At 57.7% G+C, this 22,110-nt stretch overlaps 1 protein-coding gene across 1 annotated transcript in view; it reads right to left on the bottom strand.

Annotated features, from left to right (window-relative positions):
• Positions 1-22,110, bottom strand: part of PTPRN2 (protein tyrosine phosphatase receptor type N2) — a 754,508-nt gene that overhangs the window by 15,966 nt on the left and 716,432 nt on the right. Inside the window, exons 18-21 of the mRNA XM_039255854.1 lie at positions 11,902-12,021; positions 10,768-10,934; positions 4,621-4,674; positions 3,302-3,366 (exon numbers count right to left, since the gene is read on the bottom strand). Of these exons, the coding sequence (XP_039111785.1) occupies positions 3,302-3,366; positions 4,621-4,674; positions 10,768-10,934; positions 11,902-12,021 (406 nt within the window). The remainder of the gene's footprint in view (positions 1-3,301; positions 3,367-4,620; positions 4,675-10,767; positions 10,935-11,901; positions 12,022-22,110) is intronic.

The raw sequence follows: 22,110 nt of genomic DNA on the forward strand, positions 1-22,110 counted from the left end.
TCCCTCACCGAGATGCTGGTGGCCGAGGTGCACGTGTGAGCAAAATGCGACTGCCGACGGGGAGGAGGTGTTGGACACACGGCCGCGCAGGCGCCGGTGGGTCGGGTGATGCACACCACACGGTGAGGTCCCCAGTCCCCAGGCCTCTGACAATAAAGGACACGCTTCCCTGAACGCACACGGGGCTTTCTGAACAGCAGGCGCCGCGGGGAGGCGGTGGCGTTCACTCACTGCAGCGCCGTGGCCGGGTGGGGGTCCGTGATGGCCCCCACGAGTGACACGGCCGGTAAGCAGCCACCACTTCACGGTGGCCCGGGAAGAACGGCCCTGGAGGCTCCGTCCGCCTGGCGCTCACGATTCCTTCAAACAACTGCGATGAGAAAACAAACAAGCCTGGCCAGAGAGACGCCCCTGACACACAGGGACCAAGCACAGCTCTGGGAAACGCCTCGCCGCGAGAGCGCTCTGCGGGGGGAGAGCAGCGCGCTCCCCAAACTGGGTCTGATGCAAAGTACGCCACGAGCCGGAAGTGCCCCGGCTGCCACGGCAGAGACGCGCAGAAGAGGGTCACGGCCAGGCCGGGGCAGGCCGTTTGCTTTGATTTCAACCCGCCTTGTCCGCCTGCTAACAAACCAGGCAGTGGAGAAAGCACCCGAGTGACACCTCGCTCATTCTCAGAGGCCCCGGCAGAGCACGGGGTCCCCGGGGCCGTGTGAATGCTGCACGGGGCCCGACGCCCCTGCCTTGCCGGGTCCTGCGTCAGCGCTGGCCGCGCCAGGGAGCTTGTGAAAGGCATTCTTTGGTTCTCGTGCAGTTCGTTCCTTCGAAGAAAAGGAAAACGGAAGAAAGGTTTCGTGTCCAGGCTCCGGGCCTTTGATCATTTGATGAGTGCGGGGTCTGCACGCGGCCTCTGGCTCTCAGGCTGGACAAAGGCGGCCCGGGCGCCGTGGGCAGGGCGAGCTCGGCCAGAACAAAACCCGGCCGGCAGCGCAGTGTGGTGGCCTGGGAAAGACCCACCTCGGCCTGCGAGGGGCCGTCCTGCCCTTTGATCTCTCCTGAGCCCTCGGCCCAGGCCCCCGGTCAGGGGGTTTCCCAGCACACGCCCCCTGGGCGGAGGGGAGCAGGTCAAGGACAGAACGGGGGTGACTGATCCCGGCAAGGGCCTAGAGGCCGCCCTCTGTGGCCGGCTCCCCCTGGCTGGGCTCCATTGTCGTCGGCCGCCCCGCACTCGAGGTGGAATGTGACGCGACACGGTGCAGCGGAGCGGTCGGTGCCGGGCGGGGGCTGGGACAATGCCGCCCGCCCCGCCCCCAGCCGGTCCTCAGGCTGGAACGTCCTCGGCGGAGCCTCTTGTGAAGCGGGGCCTGTGCCTCTTAGAATCCCTGCGGCATCGCGGCACCATGGGGGGCCCCGGGGCGACCCCGCAGTTCTGGGAAAGTGGTGGCGAGCGGGGCTCTACCCTGACGCGAACCCACAGAGGCAGCGGCTCAGACACGAGCGGGTCTGCGTCCTTCGGGAGGAATTCTGATGTAACAGGAGGCAGAGAACGGAGGGAAGGCCGGTGTGAGCGAAGGAACGGAATTCAGGTGAGGGCTCCGAGCCCCCAATGACTGCAAACTTGCACATGAAAAGAGGTATTTGATAAGATGCAGGGGCATTAGTAGGTTGGAAACTTAACTAAAAACGTTAGGGTTATGCTCTGCTCTAAATCCGAACATGTCATTCAACACAGTGTCAGATCCTTTTTCCTTTTGCTTCAGCCTCTTTGCTTGCCCACGGCCTGCACTCAGCTCATGGAGGCTGCTTACAATAGTACTGGAGGGCGCCAAGCCGCTTTCAGTCTCCCCCCTGGCGTCCAGCCAGGAAGCCGCGGAAGCCAAGCGGGCGCGGGCGGCCCTGTTCGTCCTGGTCCTCAGCGTACGGCCGCGGGGCGCAGGTGCTCCCGCACACCTGTACCCTCGGTCTGGGACGTGCGCCGCGTCTCTCCTTTTTCACCACAAGAAAGTGGAGTAAGGAAAATGCTTACCTTAGAGTTGCCAGCATCTGCGTGAAAATGTACTGGAACTCATTTCTTTTTTTTAAATTATTACAATTTTTTAAACGTTTGCTTATTTTTGAGAAAGCGTGAGCAGGGGAGGGGCAGAGAGAGGGAGACACAGAATCTGAAGCAGCTCCAGGCTCTGAGCTGTCAGCACAGAGCCCGACGCGGGGCTCGAACCCACAGACACGAGATCGTGACCTAAGCCACGTCGGATGCTCAGCCGACAGGCCCCCAGGTGCCCTGGACTCATTTCTATGATCAGCGTCTGCTCCTGTTTCTGGAAGGCAGGGGCCTGTCTGTGCGGACGTGTGTGTGTGTGTGTGTGTGTGTGGAGGGGGGCACACTGGTTCGTGGGGGAGAGAGAGGGGAGGTGCCCCCGCAGCTGGGCCTCCTTCCACAGCCCGTGGGACCTGCACCACCGGAGAGGCGGGGTTTTCTCGGAGCAGCTTCGGGAAGGCAGCAGGATTCCTCGGTTGCCATGGCGATTTGCATGTGACTGTCCAAGAGGCGGGCCCAACACAAGTGTCTCCCTGAGCTGGACTGTGGGGCACACTCCCTGGTCCCTAAGGAGACCCCTCATGGGTTTGTTCCTGAGGCCACGTCCTGGGAGATGCAGACTAGCTCAGTGTCCCACGTCGTGCGAGCGAAGGGGCCGGAGGGTTAAGCTCTGCTCTCCCCATGCTCCTCCCCGTTCTCCCAGTGGGACCCTGCTCCCCATGCTCCTCCCCGTGCTCCCGGCGGGGCCGCGCTCCCCGTGGCCCCTGCTCCCGGGCACTGCGGGCACCCGTGCCTTCTGGCGGTGACGCTCGGGGTGCAAGTCCCCTTGCTGCGTGTGGAGGAGGAGATCCAGGAGGGGAGGCCGCTTCGATGCGAGTGTGTTGGATGGGGTGTTTGGGGTGTCACGTGGGATAAGACGGGTCGAGTCGGCCGCAGTCACCCCCAGAGGTTTAGGGGAGTCTGGAGTGACCCACACTACTCTGCAGCTGGGCTACGCCAGCCCTTCAAGGACGCCACGAACTGCACTGAAAGACCCACGTGTTGCCTTTGCCCCGTCGCCACGCTCCTCACGACTCGCCCGCAGGTAGTCACCCGGCCCCTACTGTGCGCCAGGCCCCCGCCCTCAGAAATAGCGTGCTTGCTGCAAGCGGATTCGGAAGGGACAAGCGCTGATGCCCCCCGAGGCCGCGAGAGCGTCGCCCCAGGTTGCCACAGCAGCGCCAGCCCAGCTCGCCCGACAAAGCAGCCCGCTGGGCGCCTCACCTTTGGCCATCTTGTTGAGAACCATGTCGATCAGGACGTAGGTGCCGCTCCTGCCCGCGCCGTCACTGCCAACGGAAGGGGAGAGGTGAGAACACGCCGGGGCCACGTGAACCGCGCCCACCAGAGCCAGCAGACAGCCCGTTCCCCCTGCATCGAAGGGGGGTTGTGCAGGGGGAGGGCACCGTGAATGTGGGAGACAGAGGAAGAAAGCGGGGCAAGGATCACTGGGTGGGGGAGGGGAGGATGAGGGGCAGGGGTGGGGGAGGGAGGAGGGAGGAGGAGGCGGGGAGGAGGAGGAGGGGAAGGGAAACGGAGGAGGAGGGAGGGGGCATAACACCCCCCCCCCCGCAGCTGCGATTAGCTATGGCGCCTGCGTAGATTTGCTCCTGTCTTCCTTTCTCCTCCCAGAGCCGAGGGGCCTCGGCTGCTCTGACACCAAGGTGCCCTCCACGCCCTCCCCCTGCACCCAGGACACCTGTGTCCCCAGGCGCTCCCTTCGGCTCTGACAGACACACAGTGCAGTCCGCACCGGTCCCGCACAGACCCACACAGAAGCACGTGGACTCACGTGGTCACCAGGCCCCCAGCACACACACACAGTTACACAGTCACACACCCGCGCAAACACGCACACACAGAGACACGTGCACACGTGTCAACTGAACTGACACACTTGGGGTCTGATCCTTGGAGACCTGCTTCTGTTTTCTCCCAGCAGAGAGGAGCCCGCTATGGAACGGAGCTCGGCTCTTCACCCAAAGCGGGGGGGTGGGTGGGGTGTGTTTGTGTGAAGCCCAGGGCGCCAGAGCACCCCCACCCGAGCGTCTGAGCACCGCTACTTACCGGGGTGAGTGTAGCCCATTTGGGTTTTGCCCAAAGGCCAGACTCACGTAATCAACTGGGGGTGGCCGCCCTCCATAAGGGCAGTCTGTCCCTCCTCCTAAGGCCGCAAGCAGCTCTCAGCAGCTCGGCCCCACACCGCAGCTGAGGGACCGGTGGCTCAGACACGGCCACGGCCACAGGCACCGGCTCAAGGGTTTTAAGAAAATCTAGGGCAGCGGGACCCAGGCAGCTGGGAACTGGCTGTGGGACCGCTCGGTGGCTCTCGGGAGAGAAAGCAGGCTGCCTGCCGCTCATGCAGGGGTGAGAGCAGTGAACACACAGCAGCGTTTAGCTCGGGGCCTAGAGGATGACGGCTGTGTCTCTGGTTCCCTTCGGAAGCGCCAGTGAGGCGCACTGAGTAGGCAGAGAGGGACTTGCACACTCCGGCGGGCTTTGGAGGCGCGAGCGTGTGAATCCACGTGAGAACTTGTACTTGCCTGCAGTGAACAATTATTGGACAAGAACGGCCCCTGTAGCACTTGTTTACTTTTCTGAAACAAAAAGAGACAGAAATTACAGTTATGCACCACAACTCCCATCTCCAGTTCACAAAGTAACTCCTAAGCCACAGCAGACGGACCCGATCTGTGGCACCATTTACAATAGCCTGAGTTGACAAAGAAAGTCAAAATCACACACGTTTTCAAAGATTTATTTTTCTTTTCAGTTTTAAGTTATTAAACAGAGCTTTAAAAACAATTCTTACATTTTCACAACTTTCCTTACCCCTGACAAGCAGGACCCTGATGGCTGGGACTTCTGCCTGCCACGCCCCCGCCACGCCCCTGCCACGCCCCCGCCACACCCCAGCCACACGTCTGCGGCTCCCCTAAGGTTGACTTTTTTGTTGTGATGTGAGTGTCTATACTCTGCTAAAATTGGTGAGTTCTGCAGTTTAGTGCTCAAAGTTTCTTACATTCTCCACGTCATATTTGAATGTAATATGACTCTATTGTCTCAACACAGCAGCTTAAAGGTCCTTTTTGATGCGTGTGCAGTGGGTCGGGGGTGTCTACACTGCACAGAAGCCTGTGCCACATCAGAGAGAAGTCCTTCCTTTGTACGCACTTGAACATGTTGATAAACACCTTTGTTGTGCAGATTTCAGATCAGGATTTATGAAAATTGACAAGGAGCATAGGTTATTTCGTGACCAAGCCCTAACTAACTCAAAACAGAGGGCTGATTTAAAATTCACTGTGTGAGCTCCAAATTTGCTGTAAGTCAGTGAAACAACTAAACTTGCTTACAAAGTACATCAAAATTCTCAGTAAAATGGTTCTGAATAGAGAAAAGTAAATGAAAAAAATGTGGGGGGGCTGTGTTCTAAATTACTCTGTATGAATTTCTACAACGTATGATGTGAAGCAAAACAAAAAAAGTAAGAAAAACGGTGCAAAAAAAGAACGTTTCCCTTGCACCAGATTTCTTTGCGAAGGCTTGCGCACACCGTCACGGGTGGCCTGGCCTCGGGGAGCTGTCGGAGGGGGAGGGGGCTGGGGGAGAGGGCGGCCGGCCCAGGCGCGGAGCCCCAGGCGCAGAACTGGTTGTTTCAATTTCCTCTACGGGGTGAACAACGAGGCCCCGTGCCCTGCCCCCCCAAGCATGAGGGGAGCCCAGGCGTGAAAAGCCCCTCACACGGCCGCACCCACGCCTCTGGGGCAGCACGGGATCTAGGCCCGCCCCTGCAGCAGTTACAGCTCACAGAACGCCGACGTCTTACAAACGAGAAGACCCACAAACGTGGGTCGGACAGGCTGCTCGGTGTCCCCAGGGCCACGGTGCATTTCTGCTGGAGCTGTGGCTCACGGTGGAGGGACGCGCCGATGTTAGGGCATAGCGGGAGGGTGAAGGAGGCACAGGCAGGCCACGGCGCCCTCAAAGTTCGTGGGCCTTTGAGAACAAAACAGATTGGAAAATAGATCCACTAATTTCTCCTAAAACTTTCCATTCTTGGGGCGCCCGGCTGGCTCAGTCAGTAGAGCCAGTGACTCCTGGTCTTGGGGTTGTGAGTTCCAGCCCCACGTTGGGTGTAAAGATTACTTAAAAACTAAAAAAAAAAATCTTCAAACTCCCATCCTTGACTTGGGCCGTAAAGTCAACACAAGCTTTGGGTAAAGTCAACACAAGCTTTGGGTTTGCCAAAATAGAAGCCAGACTCCAGGATGTACCTCAGATGTGAGCAACGCGAGGCCCGCCAGCTCAGCCAAGGCTGTGTGTGCGCATGCCCTGGGTGTGTGTGTGCACACGCGCACTGTATGCATGTGTGTGTGTACTCACAATGTGCACGTGTGTACACACTGTGTGCGCATGCACCGTGTGGATGTGTGTGTATGCACCGTGTGCGTGTGTGCCCCGTGTGCACTGTGTGTGCATGTGTCCTGTGTGCATGTGTGTGTACGCACGGTGTGCATGTATGTACACACTGTGTGTGTGTGTGCCCTGTGTTCATGTGTGAATATGCACTGAGTACAAGAGCACCCTGTGTGTGCACATGTGTGTACACACTGTGTGAGTGTGTGCCCTGTGTGTATGCACTGTGTGCAAGTGTGCCTTGTGTGTGTATGCGGTGTGCAAGTGTGCATGGCCTGTGTGTGCATGTATATATTCACTGTGTGTGTGCCCTGTGTGTGCATGTATGTGTACACATTGCGTGCATGTGCACCCTGTGTGCATGTGTGTGTACGCACTATGTGTGTGCATGGCCTGTATGTACACGTACTGTGTGCATGTGCACCGTGTGTGCATGTGTATGTACACACTGTGTATGCACCCTGTGTATGTACGCACACACCATGTGTGCATGTGTGCCGTGTGTGCATGTGTACCCTGTGTGTGCGTGGGTGTGCATGTGCACTCGCGCCCTGTATGTGTATGTGTGTGTACTCACTATGTGCAGAATGTAGCAAGGTCAGAGACTAGGTCGAGGATGGTTTTATTTTTATAGACCTTTTACTTTCGAACAGAAGATTTTACTAGAAATCTCTCAGTCGCTGAATCTTTTTAGACGTGAGACTCCAAAGTTCTGTTACACTTGGTTGTCCACTCTGTGTTTGTAGAGACTAACCCAACTTCTGCACGTTCACACCCTGGTCAGTCACCAGGTTTTGGTCATTTTTTTTTCTGATGGGGCCACGTACAAAAATAGTAAATGAAAGAAAAGAAACAAATAATAACGAGACACCTTGTCTGAAGCGTACGGCTTTCAGGCAACTGTAACCGGGAGGAGAAGGGCCCCTTCAGCACGGGAAGCGCGAGGAAGGACTCCTGGCGTCTGCGACCGCAGCTTCTCCGTTCCTGCGGCCCGTGTTCTCATTTTATAGCGCATTTAAAGTACGGCTTTCTCCAGCGCGCTGTGACTGGCTGCTGGCGTGGCCCACGGAGCTTTCGCTGTCATCTTAGTGTCCCTGCTAGCCGCCCCCCCCCCCCCCCCCCCCCCCCCCCCCCCCCCCCCCCCCCCCCCCCCCCCCCCCCCCGCTAAACCTATCCACAAAGGGCCACGAGCGATCGAGGAGATGCAGCGTGGAAACAATGAGCCGCGTGGCTGAGAATTTTATTTACGAAAAATCACGTGCTTGTCTCATCGCGACGGAAACCGTCACAAATAGAAGGGCGGGCGCATCCCATCGTCAACAAAAGCGTTCATTCACCTGGTCGACCCAAGATAGAGACGCGGGTTATTCATGAAGGTGAGCCAGACACAGCTGTCCTGTTTCACTCGATTAGAACAAATCATCAGTAAGCAAACGGTTGCAAACATGGAGAAAAATGGATATTAGATATATTTCAACAGGAGGCATTCACTGAGAAAGAACGATTAGTAATACAAACCGACCCCCGGGTCACTGAGGGAGAAGGAGCCGGCATGCAACCCACAGCGAGCAAAGGTCAGAGGTCGTGAGAGGCTCAGGAAGGGGGCTCCCCACACTGCCGGGCAGCAGAGTCACAGCCTCCAATGATCACTTTTGTGACTATGCAACTGGGCTCATATTACTAGCTGCAACATCACAAAAATGACACTGGCCACCGCTCATTAGCTGGCAAAGTAAGGGTCTGTCCATTTCTACAGGGATCAGCGTTGGGAGTGCCGTTGCACACAGCAAGAAGTGAGAGAGTCAGAGAGAGAGACGGAGGGAGAAAGAGAGAGATAATTTTTAAAAGCAAAGCCCTCACATGTGATGCTAATGATCTCAGCTTCGGCAGTTTCTCTTTAAAGTGTAAATGTGCTCCCTCTGGGCTCCAGAAGTGTGTAATTACACATCCCAGTGCCTGACGCACACACTGGCCGGAGCGAGGGAAGGCGGGGCGAGTGTGCGGGGCGGGGGAGGAAACCTGTGCGTAAGGTGACCAGTGTCTTCAGAAGCTGGCGCCCCTTTCCGATGGCTGAGCTTTGGGCGGCTCTTTCACCCAGAAAACCGCAAAGCGGCAATCCGTGCCTGAGCACGACGCTCCCGAGATCGTGGCGGCTCACGCCCTTTGTCGGGCTAGTCCCTGATGGGCAGGCTGGTCTGGAAGCCTGGGTGGTGCCAAATGAGGCAAGCCGGCAAAGCTCCAAAGCTCCGGGTGTGAAGAGACTTGCAAATTTCGATTTAACAGAAACCTTCTGGGGCCTTATCTCCTAAGCCTCTGGGGAAAAGGAACTTGGGCGATCGGTGTTTTTCCATGGCGGGTGATAAGCAGGATGGCTGGCCGTGTATTGTTCAGGTCCATATATGGATCCGGACGCGGACGGGCGCCCATATGCATATATGTACAAACACACCGCGGGAGCATAGAGACAGGGGTCCAAATGAAGTGCTATCTGTGTAGCCACATCCATTTTGCCAGTAATGACTCTATTTTGAAGGCTCTATCCCAGGAAATGTGCCCTAGGTGAGATTTTTAGATAGCACGTCTTTAGAAATGAATTTGTATTACGAAAGCGTATAAAATAGCCAGGAAGCTGGGATGGGGCGGGAAGGAACTGTGTGGGGCCGGGGCTCCGGGATGTGTGCAGGACTGGACACAGCGTGCGCCCTCCACCTCTCCCGGCGAGGTGACGGGGCTAGGGGAGGTCCCCAAGCGTGCACCTCGGCCGTGACGCCTGGTGCGTGTCTCTCCTTGAGCTTTCACGTGCTCTTTGATCCAAAGAACCATTCGAATAAAAAAAATTTTTGTTCTGCTTTTCAAAGTAGACTTAAAGGCAAAAGAAACAGTATCATAATAACCTTGAGAATGCCTCACACAGAAATTCAAGCAATCCAGAGAGAAGCCTGAAAGCCCCTCTCTCCAACGACACTGTGCATTCCAGGATGAACACCCTGAAGACACAAACCACCTCACGACTGTGTACGATGCTGGGTCAAGGTGTGTCTAATTTCCTAATTCCTTGTTTTGGATATTTGTCTGAGTTTGTTACTAAGTAGGTTCCCACCAGTGATGTGTAAGGGAGGCTCTGCACAACGGAGAGCGTGCTTAGCGTGCTTCATGTGCTGCTCGAGACCCGCATGTGCTTGGTGGGTGCTGCTGCACCCCTGTACTGTGGCCAGTGCTGACCAAGCGCTATCGCCGAACCCGACGGACAGTCAGGCTTCCATCGGACAATTCCCCCTTTTCTGCCTCGTTACTGCCTTCCTGAAAGATGGCGCCCAGCACTCAACCCACAGGTCAATAAATACACTTGTAAGCAACACAGCCCCCTCGGCGACTGGCTAACCATGGTGTGAACAACAACTGGATGTTTTCAGACTGTTGGCTTCAAATTGCGCTAAAATACACATGGTCATGCGCTAATTCCATCCAGGCTCCCCTGCCCGAGGTCCAAGGTCATCCGGGGTAGAATCTGGGCCCACACTTGTTACGTCGCTTCATTGTGTCCAACCAGAAAGTCTCCAAGCTAACCATCTACCTTTTCCTCATCATCACCCGTGAGGCATAAACTCTAGGACGCTACCACTTAGAGAATCTAATCAGAAATGACGACCTTATTTCCACAGTTCTAAGGTATCTCTGTTCCCCATTTTAACTCCTCTAAAACCAGAAAACATCTTGCGGTTAATATGTACCATCGATATAATTCCCCTCTCCTCCCCTCTCTCATATATCGTGTAAATACAGTTGACCCTGAACAGCATGGCGTTGAACTGTGTGGGTCCACTGATGTGCGCATTTTTGTTTGATAAATACAAGGCAGCGCTGAAAATGTATGGTCTCTTCCCGGGGATTTTCTTAATCACGTTTTCTTTTTTCCAGCGCACTTCACCGTAAGAATGCCGTGCATGACACACAGGATACACGAAATATTGTTAACTGACTCTAGTTCATCGATAAGGCTTCCGGTGTACAGCGGGCTGTCAGTAGCTAGGTTTCAGGGGAGTCAAAGGTTAAAGGTGTATTTTCAACTGTGTATGGGGCTCCGTGCACAACGCCATGTTGCTCAAGGGTCAGTTGTATATTTATAACATATACAAATATAAAACAGATGGCGTGTCTTATAGCAAACGGTCCCTTAGACGCAGGAGAGCTGTGGCCACACTGCGTCCCCTCCTACCCGACGCCCGCACTGCGAATGCGCTAACTAACCCCTGGTGCCCCGTCGGTCGTACCTGCGGAAGTCCAGGAGGGATCTCGCGGAGGAAGGCACCCCGCGGTCGCACCAGCTCAGGAAGTGGAACTGGGTAACGGTGCGCGTCTCGTTGGTTTGAAGGTTCTTCAGGTAGAAGCTTCTCACGAGGAAATCCTCACACCAGATGTGCTCAGAGACCAGGTTCACCTGGACGGGGTTGGGGGGAGGGCATTGGGAACATAAAGCCTCGTCCAGACACGGAGGGACTTGGAGGAGCCAAGGGCGAATCCCCCGGGGGAGGCCTGCTGGCTGACAGCTGATGGGACGTCCCCTCCCACTGACTCAGTTTTAACAGAGTTTATGCAGAAGATAACTTTGTGCGTTTTGATGTCACAGCTGCACTAGTCAAATTACCAGAAAAATGTGTTTGGATTCAAAGCTATCCCAGCTTTTGTCTTGTATTTCTAAGCCATATAAACCTTCAAGAACAACCGTACTTTCGGACAAATACCAGTGGGTCCCACCATAACTTAAATTTCACTGCAGTGGAGAGAAGACCAGAGGATTCACACAGAAGCCAAGACCTGACGTTCCTCAGGGTCAAGGCCATTCTCAGCCCCCTAAAAGCCACGACTGCGGGCTTTAGGATGAATCCTCATGCTTCCGCCACGGGCCTTTGGGATTCAGACTAATTTTAATGCAAAACAACGGATGCACACCGGCACTTGCTGAGCCGCCCGTGTTTGCTTGGTTCCTTGTTGATGTGGGTAGAAAGTCCGGCAAGAGAAGGAAGCTGGCCACCGGGCGGCCCCCGAGGAAGGGCCAGTCTCAGACACAAGCCCCTGACTGCCAGGCAGGGACCACTGAGCTGTGAGAACAGCAGTGGAGCCCTTCCTAAAACGGACCCTCTATTCCTCAGGGCCCGGCTCAATGGGCCTCCCCGGGAGGTAAATGTTTGGTCTTTTCTGTCTGGGTTTGGACTCAAGAAACTTTAAAGGTGAAGACCGTGCCATTACGGCAGAGCCGGAGGCGCCGCGGCACGGCTGCTGGGAGGGTCTGGGTATCTGGGGACCCCGGGGCCCTGGGGCTGCCTGCCCGCCCGCCGGCCTTCCCACGGGCGGACTCCCACCAGGGATGCTGCTCTGGGGCCTGTGGGCGGCGCTCTGGGCCGTACCTCGTAGATGTGGTAGAGGTTGGAGCCTTCATCTGGCCAGTAGTGGTAGCACTGCCGGACGCCGTTCTCCGAGAGGGAGGTCAGCATGACGATGACCACGCAGCCGCTCTCCCACACCATCTGCAGACAGAGAAAGGCCCACGGCCACCGTGTGACAGGCTGATCCCCCCACGGGACACGTGTGCTCACGGGGCTCAGAGACATGGGCCAGGTGTGCACCGTGCACAGACTGGACCCTCTTACACCACCTCTGAACACACCGGCCCCGCGGCTTCCAAGTTCCGTGAAATATTAAACAAAACCACCACCAGCGATTCATTCTGTGCCTCTTAAAACCTCTTCAAATCCACGTCCAGCCGTTTGGCCTCCCGACTTTTCATCTGTAAAGGGCACTTTCCGTAACGCACCCCGAAACAGGCACCAGGGCATCTGAGGCCTTCCCAGCGGCGGGCGGGCCGGCGCCTCTAGGGAAACGTCCCTCCTCCGTAGGGCACAAGCCGAAACTGGTCGACGCCATCGTTATTCTGCGTGATAGTTTTGCTTTGTCCCATCAGAGGCAGGCTCTGCGAGGACTCCGTTCAAAGTGCGTCACTGAAAGCAGTCGCTGGGATGTCACTTACTTACACATAATGTACCAGCGCTGTTCTATGAAAGCAACACCGATTTAATAATTCCTAACGGTCACGTGACAAGGCATCTCCGAGAACAGTGAAGCAGTGGACGGACATTCAAATGTGGAGAAGCCGCAGAGGACTTAAACCCGGCTCTTGGCTTTGTGGCTATGGGCCTGTGTGTTAACACCTGGAGCACAATTACGAAACCATTAATTCTATGGGCTACGCTGAGGCGGCAGTACCCACTTTTATTAGCAGATTAAGTTACAGAGTGAAGAGGAGTCTGCTCTTCCTGCCACGGGTTGTGTTAACGTCACAGAAGTATTTATGAGTAACGCATTTAGACGTAAGTGTAGTAGCTAAGAGAACTTCGATTTCTTTTATTAAAATTTTAAAATGTTTATTCATTTTTGAGAGAGAGAGAGAGCGAGCAGGGGAGGGGCAGGGGGAGAGGAAGACACACAATCCAAAGGAGGCTCCAGGCTCTGAGCTGTCAGCACAGAGTCCGATGCGGGGCTCGAACTCAAGAACCATGAGATCATGACCTGAGCCGAAGTCAGATGCATAACTGACTGAGCCACCCAGGTGCTCCCTATTTCTTTTAAATACAGAAATGACAACTCAATTAAAAATTTCTTCTAAAAAGTCCACATATCTCAAATATAAAATGCTTTTCTTTCATATTCGTGTAATTAATAACCCCTTTTAAATTGAATTTTATTTTTTAATTTTTATTAAAAGCATTTTTAAAATGTTAGTTCATTTTTTACAGAGACCAACAGCAAGCGGGGAGGAGCAGAGAGAGGGAGACACAGAATCCGAAGCAGCTCCAGGCTGTGAGCTGTCAGCACAGAGCCCGACGTGGGGCTTGAACCCACAAACCGTGAGATCATGACCTGAGCCGAAGTTGGACACTCTACTGACTGAGCCACCCAAGCGCCCCTTTCAGTTGTGTTTTAAAAACAGTCGTGTCCTGGGGCGCCTGGGTGGCTCAGTCGGTTAAGCGTCCGACTTCGGCTCAGGTCATGATCTCACAGTTCTCGAGTTTGAGACCTGCGTTGGGTTCTGTGCTGACAGCTCAGAGCCTGGAGCTGCTTCTGATTCTGCGTCTCCTTCTCTCTCTGATCCTCCCTTGCTCATGCTCTCTCTCTCTTTCTCTGGTCTCAATAAATAAAACATTAAAAAAAAAAAAACATTCGTGTCCAGGATATTTTCCTCTTTCCACACTGACTTATGTTCCCGCGTGGTGAGATCAGTTGGTACCATTAAGGCTCCTCCTCATGTATCGCTTATATTGGAATTTAATGGAAGTCGCTGTAGTGTTAATGAAAACGCCCACGAATAAATATGAATTGTGCCCCAACCCACACACTTGCATTTTCCGAGGTGCAAATCCCACAACGAGATAAGAATTCAAGGCACGTGTCCTTCTTGCAGCCCCCAGGCCCCCCGACCTGCCCGCTGAACTGGTCCTTCCAGCACATAACGGTTTAATGTGTCTTTAGAAGCTGGAGAAGCTCATTGAGGCCATTACGAAAATGAGGAGAAACACAGATTTTATGAGTGTAATAAAAATACAATGATCTAGACCATAAACTAATCATCTAACACTCGGCTTGTGCCACCCAAGTGTGACGTTAGGAAGCCCTCACTTGCAGAGGGGTCTCGAGCCGCGCGGCCCCGCTCATTGGTCTGCACGCGGCGCTTCCATTCAGGGCCCGCCCGGCTCTCTGAAGACTTGGTTAAGATTAAATCCAAATGAAACTTAATTTAAACAAACAATCCCAAAGGCACCCTTGGGGATAATATTTCTTTTTAGGTCACTGTGTGCGGGAGCAGGGAGGGGAATTTACTAAATCAAACAGGCGGCCCGCTCGGCGGCAGCATCACAAGGCGGTTGGCGGCTCCGAGCGTGTCGCCTGCGGGGCCTCACCTGTGCACGGTGGCTGGCGCGGGGCCTCACTGCTCCGGGCAGAAGGTTAGCGTGGGTTCCGCTGGGGACAGGCAAGTTCCGGCTAACTCAGCTTCCGTTTATACCCGGGGACAGGTCCCCCCAGTGCCCCTCGCTGGGCCTGGCTCCTGTGGGGGCAGCGCCCAACTCCAGAAGGGTGCTGTCTGTGTGCCAGTCCTCCTCCTCCAGGAAGCCAGTCGGCTCCGGGTCCCACCGGAAGTGAGCAGGGGTGTCCCGCGGGCGTACTGGTCTGCGGTCCTAACCATGACCCCTTGTCTGGTGTCAAGTGGATCACTTTTCCCAAACGGGAAGCCAGCGCTTCCAGCCCTGGATCGAAGCAAAGCTGCCAACACGTGTTAAACTGTGTCTTGAGGGCTGGACGGCGGGTGCAAGTTGGTGGCGCAGTACTCGGAGGCCGGGGGTCCCCCTTCCTGGGGAGCTTCTCGAATGCCCTGGGGCTGCTGCTCAGAAGCCCGCCCGGAAGGCCCAGGACGCCCCCATGTTACCGCTCTGCACGGCCCCGGGGTGTTTATGGTCCCGCCAACCCTTCCTGGCGACAGTGTGCTCGCGCTCAGAGACGGATGGGCCTGCTCAGTGTCACGTGCACCACCTGCCGATCCCCGCGAGACCACGTGGGCCAGGCTCCCTCTCCAGCATGACGCAGAGAAGACACTCATGGTGACACAGCTGCCCGTGGGGACCTGTGCACGGCCTGGGCAGCAAGCGAGGGGGTAACAACATTCAGTGGTTTAGACACGTGGCTCACGGGGCTGCTGTCTGATCCAACCCAGTGAGTCTACCGCAGCCTTGATAAGAAAAGCCGTATTGCTTTGTTCCAGGTCCGATTTTGTCTCCAGCAGAAGGGGGTTGCTGTCCTCACCCTTGGTACCTTCGGATGTGACCTTATTTGGAAACAGGGCCTCTGCTGATGTCACGGGGTTAAGAAAGGTCATGGGCGGGCCTAACCCAGCATGACGGGGCCTGGTAAGAAGAGGGAGCCCCGTGCGGAGGCACACGCGCACGGGAAAGCCAGTGAGGCCGAGGCGGAGACGAGTCGCTGGCCGCAGGTCCAGGACCGCGCGGGGCCGCTAGACCCTGGAAGGACGCCCCTCTGGACACCCAGCGGGCCCGCGGCTCTCAGAGTGGGCGCTGCTGTTGCTGTAAGGCCCCCAGCCTGTGGAAACCTGTCGTGGGGGCCCCAGACCCTGAAACGGCCCCTGAGCATCGTGGGGGTGGGAGGCCCACGTCTGCGCAGTCGAAAATCCAGGTTTCACTTTTGACTCCCCAAAAACTCAGCTACTAAGAGTCTTACTGGTGATAAGCAGCAGATCAGCACGTATTTTATCTGCTGTATGTATGGTTTGCTATATTCTCACAGTAAGGGAAGCTGGAGGAAAGAGAAGGTTATTAACAGAGTTGTAAGGAAGAGACTGCGTTTATAGCGCTGTCCTGTCCAGCATCCACGCGGAGTGGCCCTGGGCAGCTCAGACCCGAGCTCCAGGCCCTGCTTCGCACCCGCTGTGCGCCGCCCTCCCGGGCTCGGGCACCCGCCCTCGGCTGCACCTCCTGACCTAGTCAGAGCACGTGGAACAGACCCTAGTGCCTCTTCCTCCAAAGTCTGTTTTGAGTCCTAACTACTCAGCAAACCAAACTCTTTCAAAGCCCCGCTGAGAGCTGCTTCAAGGAGAGACGGCCCGGCCGAAGCAGCAACCGCCCAGGCCGTGCTCTCTGCCAGGCACCCAGCCCACCCCCCCCCAGGCGTAAAATCTCTCCTTACTGTACCTAGATCTCTTGTGATGTGTCCCTTTCCACCTTGCGTCATCCCTATCACGTGCCCACGTTTTCTCCCACCAGGCTGGCTTCTCCGAGGAGACTGGACGCTGGGCTGCCTGCCGTCTCCACCCTCCGCGGCAGCCCCGACCGTGATGCGGGACAGTGGCCGCTTGGTTGAAAACAATACATATGTTTCGAAGAGGTCATTTGAACATGTCTGTAAAGAGACAAGTCGGAGAAGAGAGTTGCCAAAGCCACGCCGGGGGGCGTCCTCGCAGGGCCTGCTTACTGTACAGGACAGCTGTTCATTTTCTAGTTTTTTTTTTAGCACATAAACCGTTCGCACTCCTGCAGAGCAGCTGGCACGAAGTAGACGGCTCCTCCCGAGCGGGCGCCGCACCCCTGCATCCCGACTGCACGCTTATTTCTGCTGCAGTCGCGGTCGTAGGTTGAACAGAGATGATCTTAAGCCTGGCGCTGAGGAAGGAGGCGGACTCATACTTTTAAGTAATGAGAAGTCAATTTTTGAGGTTCATAGCACGTGTGTCTTACTCCTTGTGAGCTCAGAGAGGCCACTGAGCTCAGCGTGGGCCTCGGGAGACCAAACAAGAAAGAACCAAAGGCTCTGCAGCACCTTTTGCAGGGGACACGCCCCTCCCCCGCCCAGAACACGGGCTCCAGCGACCGGCGCCAAGCCCTCCGAGGCTCCGGCTGCTGCTGTCCTGCGGGCACGGGCTCTGTGTCAAAGCCCGCATTTTGGGGACGGCGATCTAAGCAGGTGATGGGCGATGAAATTTCTCTTATGTCTCCCGTGCGACTCACAGTGCACCCGGCTGACCTGCTTCTTGGTAAACAAATATGCCGGCGTGGGCTTCCCTTCGAGATAGAGCGATGACGGGGTAGCGGAAGGCGACGGCGCTAGCGGTGCTGGCGGTGGGTGCGGGACGCGCAGGGGCGGGTGGGCAGGTGAAGGGGGTCCTGAGCCCAGCCCGGGCACAGACACCGTGTGGCACCCCGTACACAGCAGCCCTGACCTCTGGAGTAGCTTTGCTCCGGCAAGAAAGACTTTTCTTCAAAAGCTGAAACGGCCTGCTTGGTTGTCCAGCACACGGGACTCGGCCGGGGCGAGCACCTGTCACTCGGGGGTTCCCGGGGTCAGGACACACCCTTCCGACGGGACGTCCTTACCCCACCATGAGCGGCCACCGTGGCGGTGGTCACCGTGGCGGTGGTCACCGTGGCGGTGGTCACCGTGGCGGTGGTCACCACAGGGATTTGTCCGGACAGGAAGTTACTGCACCTGAGGGGCCTGCCTCTGCTTGGGGCACCTGGAGCCCCCAGCGGTTCACCGTTCAGGGTAAATGTGCGCCTGACGCAGTTTATCCTTAGGTAAAGTGCCCTGCTCGGGCGGCCGCTTTTCAACAGGGGGACCTGCCATCAGGGCATCAGATCCAGCTGTGAGTCCCAGAGGAGGGGGAGGAAGGGAAGGGGGGTGAGGCCGGTGAGGAGGAGGGGTGGGCAGGGAGGGAGGGAGGAGGGAGGAGAGGGGGGCAGGGAGGGAGGGGGGAGGGAGGAGAGAGGGGCAGGGAGGGAGGGGGGAGGGAGGAGAGAGGGGCAGGGAGGGAGGGAGGAGGGAGGAGAGGGGGCAGGCAGGGGAGGGGCAGGGAGGGAGGGGGGAGGGAGGAGAGGGGGGAGGGAGGAGAGAGGGGCAGGGAGGGAGGGGGGAGGGAGGAGAGGGGGGAGGGAGGAGAGAGGGGCAGGGAGGGAGGGGGGGGGGAGGGGGGGGGAGGGACAGGGAACCAGGACTTAGAAGCAGGACGGGGAGCCTGTGTTCCGCTGGGGCCCACGGTATCCGGTGAGAAAGAAACTCGGAAGACGTCTCTCCGCCGCGGTGCCCGGTGGACCCCCAACCCTGGACGCCCCCAACTTTAAGTGCGGCAGCGTGACACAAGTTTTCCCTATCTCTAAATGTTTATGACTTACGTACCGGAAATCCAACAAGACGAAATATCTGAGGGGCGAAGTGTCCGACTCTTGACGCGGCTCAGGTCGTGATCTCACGGTTCCGGGACGGGGCCCCCCGTCGGGCTCTGTGCGGACGGTGCAAAGACCGCTTGGATTTCTTTCTCTCCTTCTCTCTCAGCCCCGCCCTGCTCACGCTCTGTCTCTCTCTCGCTCTCAGAAGAGTAGCGGGGCCGCCCTCCGTCTCCCCGCCAGACCCGGGCAGTGAGAGCAGGGCAGGCGCGCAGCAGCCGCGTCCCCGTCCCGTGCGGGCCTCCGGGGCCGGGCGTGCGCACTGCCGCTCCTCCTCCTGTGCCCCGGCCCCCCCCCCCGCGCAGACACTAAAAAATAAACGCACTATTTAAACCAAGCCCATGGCTTCTGGAAAGAAGTGTGCTTCCCCGGCTAAGACTTCACGGCAGAAAACCTTCAGAGGGTGGAAGACAACGCGACCGAGGGCTGTTTCTCCTGCTGAACTGCCGGCAGCGAGTGTGATGCTGCTCACCGGGCGCCCGACGTGCCCGCTTGGCCCTGGCTTCCGTCTGACAGAGCTCGTTCATCAGGCAGGGCGGGCGTGGCTCGAGGTTCGCGAGTGTCCCCTTGGCGGGGCTGCCCTGTGGGGCACAGGCGAGCGCACCGCGGGGACCGTCCCGACTCCGGGGGCGGGGGCGCTCGAATACGTTCACATCTGTCAGCGGCCCTCACGGGCCTGAGCTCCTGTGTAGACGACCACGCCTCCCAGGCTCCCCCACACGTGGTGGGCACACGGGGAAGCTGCCACGCGGAGAGCCCGCGGTTCTGCCGCGTCCTCTGAAAATATGAGAAGAGGGATGACAGGCAGCCACCACCCTTCGCAGATAAGGGTTCCCTGAGGACAGGGTGGGGGTGACTGACCGCATCGGGGTCAGCTGGAGCAGCGCCCGTGGCCGGGGTGGCAATGACTGGCTAAGTTCCCCAGCCCCACCCCTTCCTCCCACTCCCCAGCCAGCCCACGGCTCCCCAGTTTGTGTCTCAGAGATGCCTTTTCTCCCAGAAAGCTGTTCTGATGCTCCTTTGGAGTCGGCTGGCGCTGCGCTCGCCCCCTCAGGCCCCACGCCCCCCGGCAGGTGGACAGAGCTCACTTCCCTGGGGGGGCCATGCCCTCCAGCCCCCAGCCTCCCCCTCCCCCCCCACCGGCGCACAGAGCTCACTTCCCTGGGGGGACCGTGCCCTCCAGCCCCCAGCCTCCCTCCCCCCCACCAGCGCACAGAGCTCACTTCCCTGCAGGGACCGTGCCCCCGGGGAATGCTCGCCCCCCCAGCCCCCAGCCCCCCCCCACAGGTGCACAGAGCTCACTTCCCTGCGGGGAGCCCCGCCCTCGTCCCTGCACCTTCTTCCTTGTAAGGAGTGCAGGTCGCGGGAAGCATTGGAATCTGACGGCTCTGGGTTAACATGTGCCTCCGGCTGGCCGTGTGCGTTTGGGGAGGTCACGTAGACCCCGCTCCCCGGACATCAGCCTTCCGAAGGAGGGTGTCATGGCTTTCTCTGACTGTGGTAAAATACACATGACACACAATGTACCTTCTTAGCCATTTTAAATTTTTTTTTTTTAATGTTTTTTTTTTTATTTATTTCTAGGAGAGAGAGAGAGAGAGACAGCGTGAGCAGGGGAGAGTCAGAGAGAGAGGGAGTCACAGACTGAAACAGGCTCCAGGCTCTGAGCTGGCAGTCAGCACAGAGCCCGACGCGGGGCTCGAACCCACAAACCGCGAGATCATGACCTAAGCGAAAGTCGGACGCTTAACCGACTAAGCCACCCAGGCGCCCCCCTTCTTAGCCATTTTAAGCGCACAGTTAAGGGGCATTAAGCACACCCACATTCCTGTGACTGTCAGCACCCCCATCCCCAGAAGGTGCCATTTTCCCAAACCCAAACTGTCCCCAGTGAACTCCAACCGCCCTCGTGCTGCCCTGCTGCCCCCCCCCCACCTGGCCCCTGGCCCCTTCCCACCTCACATAGGGGGGGACCCAGGGTCTCAAGTTCATCCTGGGTCAATGGGGGTATTGACTGAAGTCTCTGTCTGAAGCGCCTGCCCAGGGTTGAGCATACAGTAAGTGCTCAATTAGTGTCATTCTCCTCTCTTCCCGCCCCTTTCCTCACATTAACTTGGACTTAAACGTCCCCTTTGCACACGTGCGTGTGTGTCTTTCCCTCAGAGAGGCTGTGCAGGCCCCGTTACACACATGGGGGCATCGTCCCAGTGAGGACACGCCGTCCCGCCTCAGGGGCCGGGCCTGCGGACGACGGGCCTTCGTCACCTTCTCCTTCCCTGCCCTCCCGACCCCGCAGCCCTCCGCGCGCGCTCGCCGAGCAGCTGGGCGCCTGCGGGCTGCCAAAGGCTACGTGGGTCCAGTGTTCGCTCCTTCCTGGAGGTTCCCGGAGACGCAGCATGAGCCTCTGGGTTCTGACCGTGCTGGGCTTGGCTCGCGTCCCTGATGACCACCTGCCCGGACCCTCACCGCCCCTCCGCCCACCCTCCTCCTCTGTCCGCCCGCCCGGCGGCCTCTCTCTGGACTCCCGCGGCGGCCACGTGTCCGTACAGCAGGGCAGTACGAGGGGCTCCACCGCCACTCTCCTTAGCCGCTGTCTGGGGTGGGACAGCGTCTGCCAGGGGCCATGTGCACTTGGAGCCTGTGAACGTGACCGTCTCTGGAAGGTCTGCAGAGGAGGCCACACAGGTCACAATGGACCCTAGGTCTAATGACCGTGGCCTTCCAGGAGGAGGGAAGTTTGCGGACAGAAACACAGACACCCTGTGGGCAGTCACCACGCGGATGCGGGTAGTGGTGGGAGCAGTGTGTCCACGAGCCGTCCACAGCGGGAGCGGTGCGTCCACGAGCCATGCACACTGAGCGGTGCATCCACGAGCCGTCCACACTGAGCGGTGAGTCCACGAGCTGTCCACACCGAGCAGTGCCATGACCAGAAGCCGGCCATGGAGGCTCAAGCAGGTTCTCCCACATCCGCATTCGGACTTCTGGCCTCGTGAGCGTCTGTGCTACTTTGTTACAGCAGCCACGGCAGCCACAGAAAAGCTGTGCTGATGCCCTTCCCTCTGCTCTCTTCCTCAAGACCATGGCATCGCAGTCAAGGGCATTTGGACGGGACAGAGTGAAAGCGGTCTCTAGGACAGGACTTGTCGCGGCCTCAACACGCTGTTGTGGCAACAGCCCCTGGAAGGGCGAGCCTGTCGGCCACAAGGCACCACTTTGAGGGACACTGGTGTCTCCCTGGACAGAGTGATCTCGTGCTTGATTATTTCCCTGCTGCTGCTCCAGGTAGAGACGTTCTCTTCCGTTTCGTAAACGTGTCTCCTCAGTGCCAGGCCTGTGCGCCTCAAGGTGGATCAGCCCACCGACCACACCCTTCCGTAAGAAGTGCCACTCCGACGCCATGTGGGTCGGGCGGCGCATGAGTCCCTGAGTCTTACAGACCGCGAAGATTATGGTCCAAACCCCCAGCCTGTGGCATGTGACCTGGTCCACAGGAAGTGGCCGGTGGCTGCGTGAGCAATTATCCCGGCTGTGAAACGTCCGCGAGCCTTCGGGACAGCTGTGTTGGCAAGAGCCGCCTAACACGCGTGAAGTCACGGCCGGGAGAAAGGACACAGCCTGCATTTGGGGCCCTGAACGCCACACAGAATACACACATTTTGGAGAACGGTCGAGGTAAAGTGGAATTTCTGCAGAGAGACGGGAGTTCTGTGGGCACTCCTCGTTCCACGGCACGTCTCGGAATGTTCTCCGTCCTTTTCTCTGGGGTGGAGGAAGCCCTGCGCGGGTTCTCCCCGGGGCCTCGGGTGCGCCGGGGGAGCAGAGCTGACTGAGGGC

The sequence above is a fragment of the Hyaena hyaena genome, unplaced genomic scaffold (genome assembly GCF_003009895.1).
Source record: "Hyaena hyaena isolate Hyena2069 unplaced genomic scaffold, ASM300989v1 scaffold_548, whole genome shotgun sequence".
Taxonomy (NCBI): Eukaryota; Metazoa; Chordata; class Mammalia; order Carnivora; family Hyaenidae; genus Hyaena; species Hyaena hyaena.